Consider the following 18,116-nt stretch of genomic DNA (forward strand, 5'->3'; position numbering starts at 1 on the left):
AGAAAAGCGTTTCTGAAGAAGAGAAATTTGTTAACATAGAGTATAGATTTAAGTGTCAGGAAGTCATTTCTGAAAGTATTTGTATGGAGTGTAGCCATGTATGGAAGTGAAACATGGACGGTAAATAGTTTGGACAAGAAGAGAATAGAAGCTTTCGAAATGTGGTGCTACAGAAGAATGCTGAAGATTAGATGGGTAGATCACATAAGTAATGAGGAAGTATTGAATAGGATTGGGGAGAAGAGAAGTTTGTGGCACAACTTGACCAGAAGAAGGGATCGGTTGGTAGGACATGTTCTGAGGCATCAAGGCATTACCAATTTAGTATTGGAGGGCAGCGTGGAGGGTAAAAATCGTAGGGGGAGACCAAGAGATGAATACACTAAGCAGATTCAGAAGGATGTAGGTTGCAGTAGGTACTGGGAGATGAAGAAGCTTGCACAGGGTAGAGTAGCATGGAGAGCTGCATCAAACCAGTCTCAGGACTGAAGACCACAACAACAACAACAACAGACCGAAATGTGGTAAAAAAAAATACAGTTGGACGCGAACACGGGACTACAAGTTCAGAAGGCACGACGATTACCTCTTTTTTTGTTTTTTTTATCCTGTTTTTGTGGTGCTCTACCATCTTTTTTTTTTAATTCCAATGTCAGGCTTACCACCTTTGCTGACATACATTTTGTTGTACTATCGCATAAATTGTGTCTACAATGTCCATATGTTGACAAATAGTGGCTAATTAGAAAATTAATTAATTAAGGAAATGAAGAAAACTGAAAATGCCCAAATAAAAGGCAGGAAGACATTGCGGATAGTACAGACACAAAAGAAACATGCTCCTGTAGCAATGAAATGAAATTCGTGTCGGGGGCGACACCTGCTCACGACCCGACGTTCGATAGAGCAAGAGAGCCATCTATCGACTCGTTCTCCAGACGTTGGTGTAAGACTGGGTCGTCTTCTCGAAATTAGCTAAGGGTCCGTAAGTGTGATCGATGTCTATCTCGGCTTCTTCGTCTATCTCATCTCTCACCCGTCACACCCCATCTGGCCGGCGGGTCGGTAAATGTAAGTCGCAAGTAATTAGCGATAAAACTGTGTGCCCGACCGAGACTCGAACTCGGGACTCCATCTGAGCTACCGAAGCACTACTCACGCCCGGTCCTCACAGCTTCACTTCTGCCAGTATCTCGTCTCCTACCTTCCAAACTTTATGGAAGCTCTCCTGCGAACCTTGCAGAACTAGCACTCTTGAAAGAAAGGATACTGCAGAGACATGGCTTAGCCACAGCCTGGGGGATGTTTCCAGAATGAGATTTTCACTCTGCAGCGGAGTGTGCGCTGATATGAAACTTCCTGGCAGATTAAAACTGTGTGCCCGATCGAGACTCGAACTCGGGACCTTTGCCTTTCGCGGGCAAGTGCTCTACCATCTGAGCTACCGAAGCACGACTCACGCCCCGTCCTCACAACTTTACTTCTGCCAGTACCTCGTCTCCTACCTTCCAAACTTTACAGAAGCTCTCCTGCGAACCTTGCAGAACTAGCACTCTTGAAAGAAAGGATAACTGCGGAGACATGGCTTAGCCACAGCCTGGGGGATATTTCCAGAATGAGATTCTCACTCTGCAGTGGAGTGTGCGCTGATATGAAACTTTCTGGCAGATTAAAACTGTGTGCCCGACCGAGACTCGAACTCGGGACCTTTGCCTTTCGCGGGCAAGTGCGGAGACGAGATACTGGCAGAAGTAAAGCTATGAGGACCGGGCGTGAGTCGTGCTTCGGTAGCTCAGATGGTAGAGCACTTGCCCGCGAAAGGCAAAGGTCCCGATTTTGAGTCTCGGTCGGGCACATAGTTTTAATCTGCCAGGAAGTTTCAATTTGTTGTTGTCATTGTCCTCAGTCCGTAGACTGATTTGATGCAGCTCTTCACGCTAGTCTGCCCCCTGCAAACCTCTTCGTCTCTGCATAACTACTGCAATCCACATACATTTCAACCTGCGTACTGTACTCAGGCCTTCGTCTCCCTCTGCGATTTTTACCTTCCATATTTCCATAGCCAAAGGACAAGCCAGCAGGTGCGGCAGTAAGACGTTCACTTTGAGAAGCTGAACTGAGAGTAGGTGGCTAAGCCGTGTTGTGAAGAGTCAGATGACATCGGAGCTGATGGGTTGGTGTATAGTGATGTGTAGTGTGGGAAAGTGAGTGGCAGGAGCCATTGGATTTGTCACAGATGTTTATGGAGAGGAAAGAAAGGATACAACTGTCAGAGTAGATTTCATTGTTTTGGGGGGAGGATGCTGTTGAAATTTCCTTGGATGGGAACATGATGTTTCTGTAGCTGTAGGCTCTATGTGATGCACTGGTTCAAATTCAAATGGCTCTAAACACTATGGGACTTAACTTCTGAGGTCATCAGTCCCCTCGAACTTAGAACTACTTAAACCTAACTAACCTAAGGACATCACACACATCCATGCCCGAGGCAGGAATCGAACCTGCTACCGTAGCGGTCTCGCGGTTCCAGACTGTAGCGCCTAGAACCGCTCGCCCACTCCGGCCGGCGATGCACTGGTACTGGCTTGTTAGTTTGACAGTATTCGTATTTTGGGGTTATTTGGGTTGACTTCGCTAGATGGAGGAAATGTGTGGATGAGGAGGGAAAGGAATTGGTAAAGAAGTCCAGTAGGGGAGGGTAAGCAGCCACAGTTAGATGAGGTACCCAAGAACTATGAGAGATTCAAGCTAGGTAGAACAAAAGTAAAGGCGACAGTGACATGGGAGAGAATGTTTTATATCAAAGCTATAAATTTGTAAAACGGTGGAGTGATGCAGTCCCTAAGTTCAGCTTGTTAATAGTTTCAGTATATCGTGGGTTTTCGTTGGATTGTCAATAGTAGGGCTTTTTTTTGTTACAGTCGGATGTTCGTGATTCAGACATGTGGACAGAACAGTAAGAAATGGTTTAACAGAAGTCAGATGGGACTGAAGTTGCAAGTGATTATCCCTATAACTATGTCTGTGTTTCGGAAATATTTATCTTAAACAGACACGTCATACTCCAGGAGGTAAACTAGCTAAGGTGGAGTTGGAGGTGCCTTTTCGCATTTCTGAAGTACAGGGCAGAGATTAGGAAAGCGCATGAGGAATTTTAGACATATTGACAATAATGAAGATTTTCAGAGAAGGAGAGGAGACTGGGGCCTTGGGACACCTTGGGGCACATCTGTGATGGTAATGTATGCGAACTGATACGGCTAAAAAGTGTAGATAATTAGACAGAAACAATGTAGGAAATTGAATATAGCTAAATGGAAGTGTATGTGTCTGGAGCCTGCCTCAGTATCTGTGCGGTCAGTGGGCCAGCCACTTCTTAAACTTTGAATAAAAAGCATCATTAATGGCAGTCGAAGACTTGTGGTATAAGGAATCAGCCTCTTTCTGTCAGTGGTCTTGCCGAAGAAGGCAAAGAAGTGGATAGAGTTTTAGGGAAACCTCTTGGTCTTTGGTAGGAAATTGCGCCTAAAAGGCGAAAGAATAAGCAATGATCATCAACGGCATGGGGCTGCAGGTGCTAATGGAAACAGCTGCACTAAAGACACGCGACGTATATATACAGGGCATGAAACGAGTAATTTTTTAAAAAAATGTGATGATCTGTCCATTGTCAAAAGATTCTGGATTAGTCCCCCTTTTGGACCTCGGCGAAGGGACTACCAAAGGGGAGGAAATCATGAGAAAAAGATTGAGTGACCAACGGAAAGGTAACATTCTACGAGTCGCAGCGTGGAATGTTACTAGTTTGAAAGTGGCAGGGAAACTAGACAATCTGGAAAGGAAAAGGTGCAACCTAGATACAGCAGGTGTCAGTGAAGTCAGATGGAAAGAAAACAAAAAGTAAGTGGAGGACCGGATTGCATGCAAGTGAATCATGGACTATACGAAAACCTAAAAGAAGAGAATCGATGAGTTTGAGATGTGTGCTATAGAAGAATGTGGAAAATCAGGTGGACTGATAAGGTAAGGGACGAAGTGGTTCTCCTCAGCATCGAATAAGAAAGGAACACATGGAAAACATTGACAAGAAGAAGGGATAGAATGAGAGGACATTTGTTTTGACAAGGGAATAATGTCCATGGTACTAGGAGGCGACTTTAGAGATAAAAGCTGCAGAGGGAGACAGAGATTTGAACATATCCAATAGATAATTTGAGGACGTAGGTTGCAAGTGGTACTCTGAGATGAAGTGGTTGGAATAAGACAGGAATTCTTGGCTGGCAACATCAAACCAGTCAGAAGAATAATGAGTAAAAAAGTTAGTGGGACAGATGTTGATCATAAGAGTGGACGTTGAAACGATTGTGGTCGAATTGCAGTTACAATCAATAGTGAGAAATAGAGCAAATTACTTAGGCGATGAATCTTGACTTTAACGTTGCAACATGGACAACGCATGTTCGGTCCTGTCTATGTTGCAACTTTAATGTCATGATTAACCATGTAAGTAATTTTCTCTGTTTCTCGCTATTGGCGGTAACTACAGTTCAGCCACAATTTTAGCGAACGCTTTTTGTAATTTAACAGATTTAATCTGCTCATGTTGCTTTTAGGCTACGAATCCGGTCGTTATACAAATTATTTACAAGAGCAACCAAGCGGCTTTTATTGAAGATGTTTATTGTAGTTAATGTGCAGAAGGTTTGGTGTCAGGTATAGCAGAAATATCGGTATAGAAGAGCTAGTCAACGAAATGGCGGATTTAAAATACCAGCAGAAACACTGACACACTTACGATTTGGATATTTTGAAGTTCTGTTTCTTCTTCAAAGCATATGCTTATCCAGACATCGAAATAGCTGTAAAAATATTTATGACAATTCCACTGACGGCAGCATCTTGTCAACGCTGTTTCAGGAAATTAAAAATGATAAAAAAATACTTAAGGTCGAGTAAATGAAGGTAACAAGGTAGGTAAAGTTTAGCGTTCTGGTCCTGGACGAACAGTCGGGCCCGACCAACCGCATGTCATTCTCTGATAATGGCGTCGTTGCAGTATGGGGGCCGCAGAGTCAGCATACAGCTCTCCCGGCGTTATCGGGTTTCTTGACCTTGCAACAGCAATTAATCTGTCGAGTGTCTCCTCAGTTGCTTTAATGATGCTGAGTGCACACCGTACCAGTCCTCTCAGAAGGAAAAATGTCTGGCAGTACCGGGACTCGAATCCCTGTCTACCACATGACAATTAGCCGCGCTGAACGTTCTGCTGCGGAGGCGGGTAAGTTTAGGTGAAGCAGATTGTCAAATTCAGCTGTCTTGTAGATAGAGTACGACACATCTGATAATTTCCTCAGTGACACAACCAATGTGCCTGATTCGCTGAAAGCAAGGGAATGGAAAGTAAAATTATAATAAAAACACAGTTCTTGGAATGGTGTTACTCACACGCAATTATAGCCTTTTTCTTTTATTTCTAATTAATGATTTAATTATTATTGATCGTTTGATCTTTATTACACATAATACTAAAACCAATGTACAGTAGCTGCCAAATTCAATAAGACATAGATCCTGCTTCATTTTCTATTTTCTTTTAGAAACGTTGTATAATTTGTAATTTATTCATTACAACGATGCTTTTAATTTGTTTTGCGTCGTATTTTTCATCTACAGAGCTCGTTTAGGTAATATTTTTCAGTGAAGCTTCATTCTTATTGAAACCACCTTATAAATTACAAAATTTCATAAATCTGCGTAGAAAAAAATTACGGATAGGTAATTTTTCTGGAGGGGAGCTGAGGCAGGGCACAGCTTTGGTAGTTCTACCACGGGCCCAGGATAACCTGGGTACTTCACTGCCCGTGACACTTTGTCAAACGCTTCCTTCTTACTGGTTACGAAGAAAAACTGCGAGCCTGACGAATCTTCATTCTTTTGAACTTGTTTCTGTAATCCTACAGCAAGCCCTGGTGTTTTAATGCAGTGAACTGTACTCGTAACAAAGTTGCGGTGAGGAAATGCTATATTTACTACAAAGTTTTATTTTCTTCGTCTTCCTTTACAGTGTTGATATGGCAAGAGTTTCAATATACTTCAAAGACATGCAGTTCATCACCAGTCGTCGCAGCGAACTTTACGGGATAACGGATTTCATAGGTAAGTTAATTTCACGGATACATTCTATAGACTCCTTTTGGTGTAGTCAGTTACAGAATTCCGCAACTGATTCTGTCATATGTTTAGAACTTCAGTTCACATTTGCCAGGCTGTGAGCAACTGATTCTGTCAGATGTTTAGAGCTTCAGTTCACATTTGCCAGGCTGTGACAGCTTGGGACCTAGTATCCTACACAACAATATCGATGACTCACAACTGTAATCAGTCAACTCATACAAATATTCGCGTCTAACAGTTCTTAGGGATATGAAATGGACTGGTCATTTAGGCTCACGAGGGAACCACCAGACTTGTCGCGGAAGGATTTGATAAGTCTTGACTATGTTCTAAAGGAATCTGTCCTGAGTGCCTGGCTAGCGGCGTTTCGTGCTTACCTCCTATATTCCTAACATTTGTGATGTTTCGACAAATTTAGCTTAGTACAGAGGCTAAGGTTTAGTGGTATCACGGTGCTGGTAGGGATTTGCCAATCCTGTGCTGTTTACTTTTATTAGCAGGTTAAAGTTTTGAAGAAAAAACTTCGAAATAGTGTCTTCTTGCTAAAGACTATTAGATAAATCGCTTGGACGGAAGATTCAATAGAAATATATTTTTTAATTTTGCATCCCACCCTCTATAAACAATGGACCTTGCCAATGGTGGGGTGGCTTGCTTCCCTCAGCGATACAGAGAGCCGTACCGCTGGCCTAACCACAACGGAAGGGTACTTGTTGAGAGGTCAGACGAACGTGTACAAACGTGTGATCCCTGAAGAGGGGCGGCAGCCTTTCCAGTAGTTGCAGGAGAACCATTCTGCATATTTGACTGATCTGTTCTGGACGTTAACGAAAACGGCCTGCTGTGCTCGTACTGCGAACGCTGAAAGTAAGAGGAAAATACAGACATAATTTTTCGCGACGATATTGTGAAGTACAGACGGTAGCAGAGCCAGGATGGGGAAGGTGTAGGCACATTTATTTGGTCCAAGCCTTGTTGACACAAATTTATTATTTAACAATAATTGGTTATACATCCAAGTTAATACAATTAACAGTTTAAAAGGAAATTTTAGCAATAAATTTTATTAAAAAACATTATCTAGAAGAACATGCAGCCCCACTCTGAAACATTACATAAAAGTACTGTTAGTAAAAGGTATATTATATCGTACAATAGTGCAACATGTACAAATACACCAGAAAAATATTGAATTTGTGATTTGTACTGCATATAAATCAACCCTTAAACAAATCCAATTTGGCAAGAGTGCAACAAATTCCCTACTGCCTGCTAAAAAAGAAATGTGGCAATGATAATCCGTTTTTTTTTACCTCGTGATTTCACTTAAGCTTACGTAACCCCTACACAAATGTCAATGTCATGTGACATTAGTTCACCTTTCGTGACCAGTACACAAAATTTCTAAATTATTTTATATCAGTTAAGTAAGCTATAAGGCAGAAATAACATTAACGACTGGTGACATGAGTAAACACTGTCAAGTTTTCAGTTTCACTACGGTTGTGTTATCTAGCAAATTTTCATTGAAATACGCTCCCCCCCCCCCCCCCCCCACACGTGTTCCAAAATCAATTCAGTCTGTCTCGAGAAGAAACACAACTTAATACACAAATATGGCAATATCAAGAAATAGACGGGTTTATCCCAAGCAATATTAGTAGAATTAGGAAATTTGCAATTTAAACGCACCAATTTTAACAAAGTCTAATGTAATAATAATTTGGACAGAACTTTCATAAAATGATCGATGATAGTGGATACCGTGCCATACAATATGAAACAAATTAAGAATTATTCACAGTAGACACCTGTCACATGATGATATTCTCTGAAGTATTTCAAATCACAAAATGTTGGCTACAAGTACCAACCCCATAATAAGGTAATGATCATGAAATATAATAAAAGTATATGAAAATTTCGGCCTTAGCCAGGTGACGAGACCCACACCAATGCAGTTTCCTGTTACACTCGAGTGCTAGGCCCAACAAACAACAGCTGGTCATGGAGAATCAGGCTAAGCAAGCGAGCATTCCGTCCTCCCCACATGCTCGCAAACAGCCACACTCATCGCAGTCCTTAATCGGCAGGCACCAGTTGACTCCCCGCTGCTTCCGCCCTGTCGCCATATACCGACCGAGCCGTCATCCCAAAACTGTAGCTTCGCGCACCAGCGCCAACAGCGCTCAGCGATCACGCCCCCTATCGCTGCGGCGAAAACAAGTGAAATAATCTCGCGAGTAAATCAAAAATACTGAGCCGTGACACGGCTCAGATGTGCTACATGCAGCCTCAAATGGTTCAAATGGCTCTGAGCACTATGGGACTTAACTTCTGTGGCCATCAGTCCCCTAGAACTTAGAACTACTTAAACCTAACTAACCTAACGACATCACACACATCCATGCCCGAGGCAGGAGTCGAACCTGCGACCGTAGCAGTCCCGCGGTTCCGGACTGCGCGCCTAGAACCACTAGACCACCGCGGCCGGCCATGCAGCCTCAGTTCTGCATGAGTTTAGTGCATGTGCTTTCACAGGAATTATAAAGTACGCGTGATTCGCATCTAAATTGATCAAAGAAAGAACAGTCTCTTTGAATCCAAACGAACTGTGCTTTCCGTGTGTCTGCAAGGCAGTAGTTTTCTTTAAATGTGCATGATACTCAATGAATTTGTGTTTCGTTTGCTCTGCGACAAATACCATCCGGAATTATGTTACAGCACAGCAAGCTATGCAACCGACAACTAACAAAACGATTCGATCGGTATACACTTTTGAAGAAAGTTTTTTGTAACGACTGATTTATCAATGAAATTATCATGGAGAAAAAAACCATTTTGAATAATTTTGTTGAATATACTCTTTAATGATATTCTATTCCATGAAACTGAAAAAGAAGTACACAAACATAATTTGAAACCGTACCACCAGAGTGGTATCCATGAACCTGCACTACTCTCGCTTGGACGAAACATGAACGTTATATGTACAGGAGGCACGCATGAAACACCAACATCGATTTTCTCGGAGGGTAAGGAGTCGTCGCGTGATAAGCCTCTAACCCGGTATTCAAGACAGGACGCTCTGTAATATATCCAAGACTCATCAAATTCGGTGATTAACAGGTCTGATGGTCCGTTGTCAATCGTGATATACACGCGCTAAAAGGACTTGTAGGCATCCCAGATCACACCATCAAGTGCTATGGGGTTGGTATGTCAGGTGGCGCCGTCGTAACTGTCTGAACTGCCAACATTGGCCCACTTAACCAGACAACAATGAAACGGCTCCTGTTTGCCGCTAGGACTTCGCTACTCATGTTGATCATGTGCACAGGGCACTTTCTCCATGAGCTGTACCCCTCTGAGAGCCGACATCTTGTCCCGCGACCATAGTAGGAAAAGCAGGCGGCAGACTTTGGTATGATACTGGGAAAATGCAGTCAGTGTACAAAGGAGACTACTTAGGAAACACTCGTGCGAACAAGCCTAGAATATTGCTCCATTATGTGCGACCCGCACCGAATAAGGCTAACAGAATAAATATAATTTATCCAAAGAACAGCAGCAAGGATGGTCACGGATTTGTTTAACCCGTGGGAGAACGCCGCGGACATGCTGAAAAACCTCAACTGGTGGACGTTTGAAGAAAGACGCTGGTAATCCGTTGAAAACCTACTTACGAAATTCCAAAAACAAGTATTAAGCGATTAATCCAGGTATGTATCACAACCGCATAAATATGACCGCGGAGAAAGAAGATACCTCATTCAGATTTATTGGAATAGTCTATGGAAGTGTAATTCATTTGTGAAAGAGTTTGCTTACAGAATCCTCGTTCGGCTAATTGTTGAGTATTTTAGATGAGGGTCACTTCACCATAAAACAGCCTCTTATAAGGCTGATATATCCCTAGATTTCTGAATACTTGTTCTTGAATTTTTTGTAATTAGGCTTTCGCAGGATAATTAGTATTTGTCTTCAAACGTTCGATCGTATGGGTTTATCAACTGAAATTTTTAACGAGGCTGAGGATTTATTGCTAGGGAGGATACAGCATGTTGGATGCAGCATGTTATCTTTGATGGGGGTTGTCAACACATGTACAGACAACTTCGAAATTACGCAGATTTAGACCCTTGCTGCGCATGTTGTACGAGGTGCATTCAAGTTCTAAGGCCTCCGATTTTTTTTCTAATTAACTACTCACCCGAAATCGATGAAACTGGCGTTACTTCTCGACGTAATCGCCCTGCAGACGTACACATTTTTTCACAACGCTGACGCCATGATTCCATGGCAGCGGCGAAGGCTTCTTTAGGAGTCTGTTTTGACCACTGGAAAATCGCTGAGGCAATAGCAGCACGGCTGGTGAATGTGCGGCCACGGAGAGTGTCTTTCATTGTTGGAAAAAGCCAAAAGTCACTAGGAGCCAGGTCAGGTGAGTAGGGAGCATGAGGAATCACTTCAAAGTTGTTATCACGAAGAAACTGTTGCGTAACGTTAGCTCGATGTGCGGGTGCGTTATCTTGGTGAAACAGCGCACGCGCAGCCCTTCCCGGACGTTTTTGTTGCAGTGCAGGAAGGAATTTGTTCTTCAAAACATTTTCGTAGGATGCACCTGTTACCGTAGTGTCCTTTGGAACGCAGTGGGTAAGGATTACGCCCTCGCTGTCCCAGAACATGGACACCATCATTTTTTCAGCACTGGCGGTTACCCGAAATTTTTTTGGTGGCGGTGAATCTGTGTGCTTCCATTGAGCTGATTGGCGCTTTGTTTCTGGATTGAAAAATGGCATCCACGTCTCATCCATTGCCACAACCGACGAAAAGAAAGTCCCATTCGTGCTATCATTGCGTGTCAACATTGCTTGGCAACATGCCTCACGGGCAGCCGTGTGGTCGTCCGTCAGCATTCGTGGCACCCACCTGGATGACACTTTTCGCATTTTCAGGTCGTCATGCAGGATTGTGTGCACAGAACCCACAGAAATGCCATCTCTGGAGGCGATCTGTTCAACTGTCATTCGGCGATCCCCCAAAACAATTCTCTCCACTTTCTCGATCATGTCGTCAGACCGGTTTGTGCGAGCCCGAGGTTGTTTCGGTTTGTTGTCACACGATGTTCTGCCTTCATTAAACTGTCGCACCCACGAACGCACTTTCGACACATCCATAACTCCATCACCACATGTCTCCTTCAACTGTCGATGAATTTCAATTGGTTTCACACCACGCAAATTCAGAAAACGAATGATTGCACGCTGTTCAAGTAAGGAAAACGTCGCCATTTTAAGTATTTAAAACAGTTCTCATTCTCGCCGCTGGCGGTAAAATTCCATCTGCCGTACGGTGCTGCCATCTCTGGGACGTATTGACAATGAATGCGGCCTCATTTTAAAACAATGCCCATGTTTCTATCTCTTTCCAGTCCGGAGAAAAAAAATCGGAGGCCTTAGAACTTGAATGCACCTCGTATATTAATTACGATCCAGACAATATTAACAGTAACCTCAGATTTTTCGCAGATGATGTATTTATCTGTAATGATATACAGTCTGAAAACAGCCGACCTGTTTAGTCGGATTTTGATAAGATGTCAAAGGGATGCACAGATCGGCAACTTACCTTAAATGTTCAGAAATATAAAACTGTGCGCTACACCAACCGAAAAACATAGTATTCTATGAGTACAGCACCACTGAGTCGTAGTTAGATTCGGTCAACTCATTAAAATACCTAGATGTAACAACTTGTAGGAATATGAAACGGAACAATCATATAAGCTCAGTCGTAGGAAAGCAGGTGGCAGACTTGGTTCATTGGTAGAATGCAAGGAAAACGTAGTCAGTCTACAAAGAAGATTCCTTACATATCACTCGCGGCATCTATTCTAGAATATTGCTCAAGTTTGTAGGTCCTGTGCAGTATAGGATTAACGGTGTATCTTGAACGCATACAGAAAAGACAGACAAATGATCACAGGTTTGCTTGACCTGTGGGGAGTGTCGCAGAGATGCTGAAGAAACTGAACTGGTAGACACTTGAAGGTAGACGTAAACTATACCGAGAGAGCCTTCATGGAACTACAAGTGATGAATCTAGGAATATACTATAACACCCTATGGTATTGGTCCCTTAGGGATCGTGAGGACAACATTAGATTAATTGTAACGCGCACAGAGGCATTTATATGGTCATTCTTCTCACCATCCATACTTGAATGGAACAATAATAAGCACTAATAACTGGTACGATGAGAAATATTCTCAGCCATGCACTTCACAGTGGGTTCCACAGTACGGATGCAGATGTAGAAACGCGGATTAGCTCAGTTTTTTCAGCATCTCCGTGAGGCACTGCCATAGATCAAATAAACCCATGATCATTCATGCTGCCGTTCTTTGTATACATGCAATATCCTCTGTTAGACTTATTTGGTATGGGTCCCAAACATCTTAACAATGAAACTTCCTGGCAGATTAAAACTGTGTGCCGGATCAAGACTCGAACTCGGAACCTTTGCCTTTCGCGGGCTCTACCAACTGAGCTACATAAACACGACTCACGCCCCGTCCTCACAGCTTTACTTCTGCCAATACCTCGTCTCCTACCTCCCAAACTTTACAGAAGCTCTCAATCTGAACAATATTCTAGGCTGATTTGCACGAGTGTTTTGTAATAATCTCCTTCATAAGCGAACAGCATATGTGAGAATCAATTCTCGTCCTGGGCCACTAGCCTTAAACACCGGAAATAAAAGTTCGTAGCACTTCGTTACAAGAGGATTAAGTTTCTTCTCAATCAATAAACAACACGAAGTACAACTCTTACGAACTTAGAACAACAAGCAGTAACTTCCAACAACTGTCACTGCTGAAGTACACGTGCCAACAAACACAAAGCGATTATATGTGTTCAAGCGAGGCTCATCCGGTAGCGCAACCACACCATCTTCGCTTCTGAAGGTTGATTTCTGAAGTAAGTGACTGTCATGTGTCGTACTTCCTTGTACGGTATGTATTTCAAATATTTTTCAACGATGAAAGATGAAGAGTATTTAAGTAAAGCCACAAAATAATAACCAGTAAGTAGTGTTTTCAATTTCATTTTCGAATTCAGCGCACACAACTTATCAAAGATGACTATTCACATTAATTTAACAAAAATGTTGTTGACCAGTGTTATCATACGCACCTCAGTGTGTTATTGTGCATTTACATGCACTGTGACAAGATTGTCATTGTCATATCTCTTAAGTGAAAGTATATGTAAGATTTTTTACTTATTCGACATCTGTGACGGCCACTTCACATGGGATTTGTGCGAGGGATATTAGCGAACGCGGTGTGTGAGAAAAGTAATGAGAATGATTTTTTATCTACCGAAGCTTTTATTTTTTTCTGCAAAGAACAATATTGTCCCCTTCAAAGTAGTTCCCTTCGGTAGCTATCACGGCAGAGTTGATTCCAGTCTTGGTAGCAGCGCTGAAAGGGTTCAACTTGTAGAGCCTTTAAGGTATTGGTCACATTCTTTTGAATGTTCAGGGTGTCCCACTCAAACCTCCCTGATTTCAAAGACCCAGGAAAAAAACACACAGTAGATACGACAATGAAAAATGCACCACATTGTAGAGCATCTCAAAGAATTTATTTATCATCAATACGCCCCTACATGTGAACCATTTGTAGCACGAAGAATATAGAGTCTATATTCAATTTCTTGCCAAGTTCTTTATAACATTTCCTCTGTTATTGTTGCAATCGCTTTAGTGATACGTTGTTGCAATGTAGGAATATCGTCCACTTTGGTCGCATAGACGCGGTCCTTCACGAATCACCACATGAAGAAATCAAGCGGCGTAATGTCGGGTGAACGTGGTGGCCAGTCAATGGGTCCTCGGCATCCATCCAACGATTGGGAAATTTCCTATCCAGGAACTTGCGAACAGCCGTTGACCAATGTGACGGAGCTCCATCTTGTTGAAAAATTATGTTGGGTTGCAAGTCTTGTATCTGAGGGTACACAAACTGCTCCAACATGTCCAGATACACTGACCCATTCACTGTTTGTTCCTCAAAGAAGAACGGTCCAACAATCCTGTCGTGCATTAGCCCCCACCAGACGTTTAGTTTAGGGCTATCATAAAGATGTTCAATGACAACGTGCGGATTTTGCGAACCCAAAATCCTAACATTAATCCTATTAACCCTTCCTGATAGATGAAAGGTTGCCTCCTCTGAGAATAAACATCTTTCCAGGGAGCTAGCATCCATATCAATACGCTGCGCCGGCCGCGGTGGCCGTGCGGTTCTGGCGCTGCAGTCCGGAACCGCGGGACCGCTACGGTCGCAGGTTCGAATCCTGCCTTCCTGTTGCCAGAAACTTCCTATACCATTACTTAATTGTTTTCACATCAGGTGGATCACATTTATACACATGATGACCTTTGCACAGTAATCAGTGATTTTGTTTCTGTAAACTACATTACTGCTTGCGCGCGCTGCTGTGGAATCGCCATTTTCACTTCATGCGACCATGCTGCACTCTGGCGACGATACTTGGCATTTCTGATGCGGGAATATAAATTCTTTGAGATGCTCTTCAATGTGGTGCATTTTTCTCGCCAGTACGCGGGCCTCTCGAAACAGCCGTTTAGTTTGAGGAGGAAGATTAGAGAGCATGTAGAAATAGCCAAGCGACCCGACAATGTGAATAGAGAAGACGGGTACGGACTTCCAGCGCCTTGGCTGCCAGCTGTGACAGCTTTGCGGAAGGACAGCTCTCGCAGACCAACAGGCGCGCGGTAGGCCACAGCAGTGGAGGGTACACAGAGCGCTGACGCGGCGTAGTCGATACTAGCCAGTTAGTAAACAATGCTACGCTGTAGTCGCCGCTCAGTCTCCTATTCGCCGATTGCCACCAATAGCAAGCACTAAAGGAAACTCAATGGAAAACGCCGATTTCCGCCAATGACGACACGCAATGCAAAGACCAATAAAGTGAATTCCTAATACCCTTCCTCCTCACCACCGCATCCAATGACAGCACCCCTCCATAGTATATAAGTATCCAAACTAGTGCTAGCCTTGATAAATTCACACCCCATCTTCACGCCTTCTCAAAGGGACGACTTAGCAGACATTATAGACCTATGGGTGAAGGAAGAGTTCCGGTCTGGTAGGAGGAAGATGGATCCCGAAACTCTGGAAGCCATCGAAGACATTGCACGTAAACAACGACAGTTTCAGTAACGAAAACCATGCGAGGCCATCACCACAGTAGCGGAGACTCATGCTAAAACCACCGGCCAGTCACTTAGGCCGTTCGTTTTCCATTTCTCTCACTGTCCCTCTCACTATCCTTTACTCTTTCTTTTATTTTAAAATAAAAAATATAAAAAATCACAAAAAAGGGAAAAATGCACAAAGCCAAGCAGCACGGTAAAGCCATGTAATTTTCTAGCCAAACCGTCATGCCAGAAGGTGAAGCGCCTCGTGCGCTAGTACTTCGCCCACAGTAGAGGATATCTCCCTCCTTCAAATGTGCAGGTGCGCGCCCATTCAGCAATTAGCAAAACACCCTGAGGAAGGCGCCTTGCAACAATCGCCGAAACGTCGGAATTTTACAGATGATAATGCGGCCTCAAACCCAGAAGAATTCTATTGACAGCATTACCAGATCGCTCGCAGTATTGTCAGTCTGCTTTTCTCACACACGTCGTAAATCATTCTTGTTGCAGATATATATTATATATTATTGTTTTATTACGTGTTCTGCATCCTTGAGAAACTCCTAATGATGGATTCGTGGAAAAAAGGAGTATATCTGATGTTATCTAACCCATGATTTTCCCTTCATATGTTTTGAAATCATAAATTCACTGCTTCTAATAGCAGGAATAAATGAGACTTTTGCATTGTTTAAGGAAACAATTTCACTGCCTGACTACCCTCTCTGTTTGTCTTTTCAGCAAACTGCGGCGGTCTGCTGGGTCTGTTCATGGGCTTCAGCCTTCTCAGCCTCGTCGAGTTCATCTACTTCTTCACAATACGGATTGGCTGCACCTTTGCATCTAAGCGCAATGCGGCCAAAGAAATGTACTCCGTATCTTAACACGACCCTTAACATTTACCAGTTGGGTCCATTTCACAAACTTCACCAAAGCCCTATTACAATATTACGTAACCACTGCAGTCTTGTCTTGTGAAAACATATGTTTCAGGCAGTTGCAGACCATTAAAAACTTTATACTATGCACCTAAGCTGCACGCTTTCTTTTCTGTATCTATTTCTGACAAGGGGAGGTCATGACACTGGATCACAGGTATACTTAAAACGTTGTACACTTTTACTAGGCCATTAAAACACTAACCTGGCAATTCCGAGAAAATCTCAAGAGGAGTTTTACGCGTTTATTTACCTGTAAGTAGGCACCAGACGATAGAGGCCATAGTGGTCAAGTCATTAGCGTTCGGGCTTCTTTCCTGGAACGTGTATAAACCAACGGTTCAACACCCTCAAGGACTTAATTTTTGATTTATATTCTTTTTCATCACTTGCCATATTATTTAATTTGTATGACACTTGAGATGCAACATAATTAAAAAACCACATGTATTTGCATGAAGTTTTAGTGAATTTCATGTTATTTGACTACTTACTACTTTAAATTAAATTTAATTATTAGCAGAAGCATATTTATAACTATGGAAAAGTACATGAATAAACGGATGGAGTTTCCTGAAAATGATGCCTGTCGTGATTTGCGAAATCCCTTACACATGTAATCTGGTAAGGAGCCCGGAATTACTTTGCACACTGAGGCAGACCCCATTTGGCAGTTAACATGCGCAACGGTGAGACGTTGATAATGTAGCAAGAACAAATAGTGTATGTGCAAAATTTTGAATATCACAAAATTTACTCTTGAACTACAAAAATGAAAGTCTGAGCGGGAATCGAACTGTCACTTCATACACGTTCATCTTACGAAGCTCAAACGCTAACACTTTTTTTTAACTACAACTCAAGGAACCTTCCCGGCTCCAAAAGGGAGGGTGGAGGCAAAACGGGCAGGGCTAGTAAACCGAGGACTGGTCACAATGTCCCGTTCCCACCCTCCAGGAACCAAGGAAAGCGTAGGGAACGCGGAGTAGAGGTACAACGAACATCGTTTATTTATTTATTTTCCTTTTCTTTTTTACTTTTATTTAGTTATTTTTGTCATTAATAACACCGGGAATACCAGGAAAGTGGCATCGCGCGAGGAGGGCGCAGCAAGACGTCAGACTAATCGACACTATCAACATACAGTTTTTCCGAGAAGAACATTCCGATGACCAGTGAATATATCGTTTGTAAGTGTAGAAGAGGCGGGGATCAACTCTTCTTGGCAGGAACACCCCAGCTCTGGGGTGGGTTAAGGAAGACACTACGAAATAAATTGGAGAAAAATTGTCTGTATTTTGGATTGCGGACAACTGCACAATGGCGTTCATTAAGGAAGTGCCAAAAGTCAGGGATGCTTTTCTCGCTATCATCAAACAAGTAACGTGCTGCATATCCACAGACCCACTTTACAGAGCTCTTGTTCGCTTGTGTGAAGTATCCCGCGTCCGGAAAGAGGAGCAGTTGAGTAGGTATCTTATGAGGAGTCGTACGGGACAACATCTGTCACACCAGGAACCAGACACCTCTCGCCGATCTGCACACCAGGCGGTGCTCGTCTGTGTCGATAATACCACAGTCAACACACAACGGGGTGTCTGCGACGTGAATCCTGTGAAGAGTGGCCGACAGACTTGCTTTCCATTGACAGTGAGGTACCATGCAGATTGGACGTCAGTGTCAAGACAAGGAGCGCACACCGATAGCCAAACGGAACACCAGTCGACGTGGGGAATCTTCGCCTCAAATACATTCGGTGACCTGTGCTT

The 18,116-nt window shown here is 43.0% G+C and overlaps 1 protein-coding gene across 1 annotated transcript in view; it reads left to right on the forward strand.

The window, feature by feature from the left end:
• LOC126145344 (pickpocket protein 28-like) overlaps window positions 1-16,471 on the forward strand; it is a 105,585-nt gene extending 89,114 nt beyond the window's left edge. The window contains exons 10-11 of the mRNA XM_049915551.1: window positions 6,065-6,156; window positions 16,151-16,471. Of these exons, the coding sequence (XP_049771508.1) occupies window positions 6,065-6,156; window positions 16,151-16,293 (235 nt within the window). The 3' untranslated portion in view covers window positions 16,294-16,471. The remainder of the gene's footprint in view (window positions 1-6,064; window positions 6,157-16,150) is intronic.
• Window positions 16,472-18,116: the final 1,645 nt, after the last annotated feature.

The sequence above is a fragment of the Schistocerca cancellata genome, chromosome 2 (assembly GCF_023864275.1).
Source record: "Schistocerca cancellata isolate TAMUIC-IGC-003103 chromosome 2, iqSchCanc2.1, whole genome shotgun sequence".
NCBI lineage: Eukaryota > Metazoa > Arthropoda > Insecta > Orthoptera > Acrididae > Schistocerca > Schistocerca cancellata.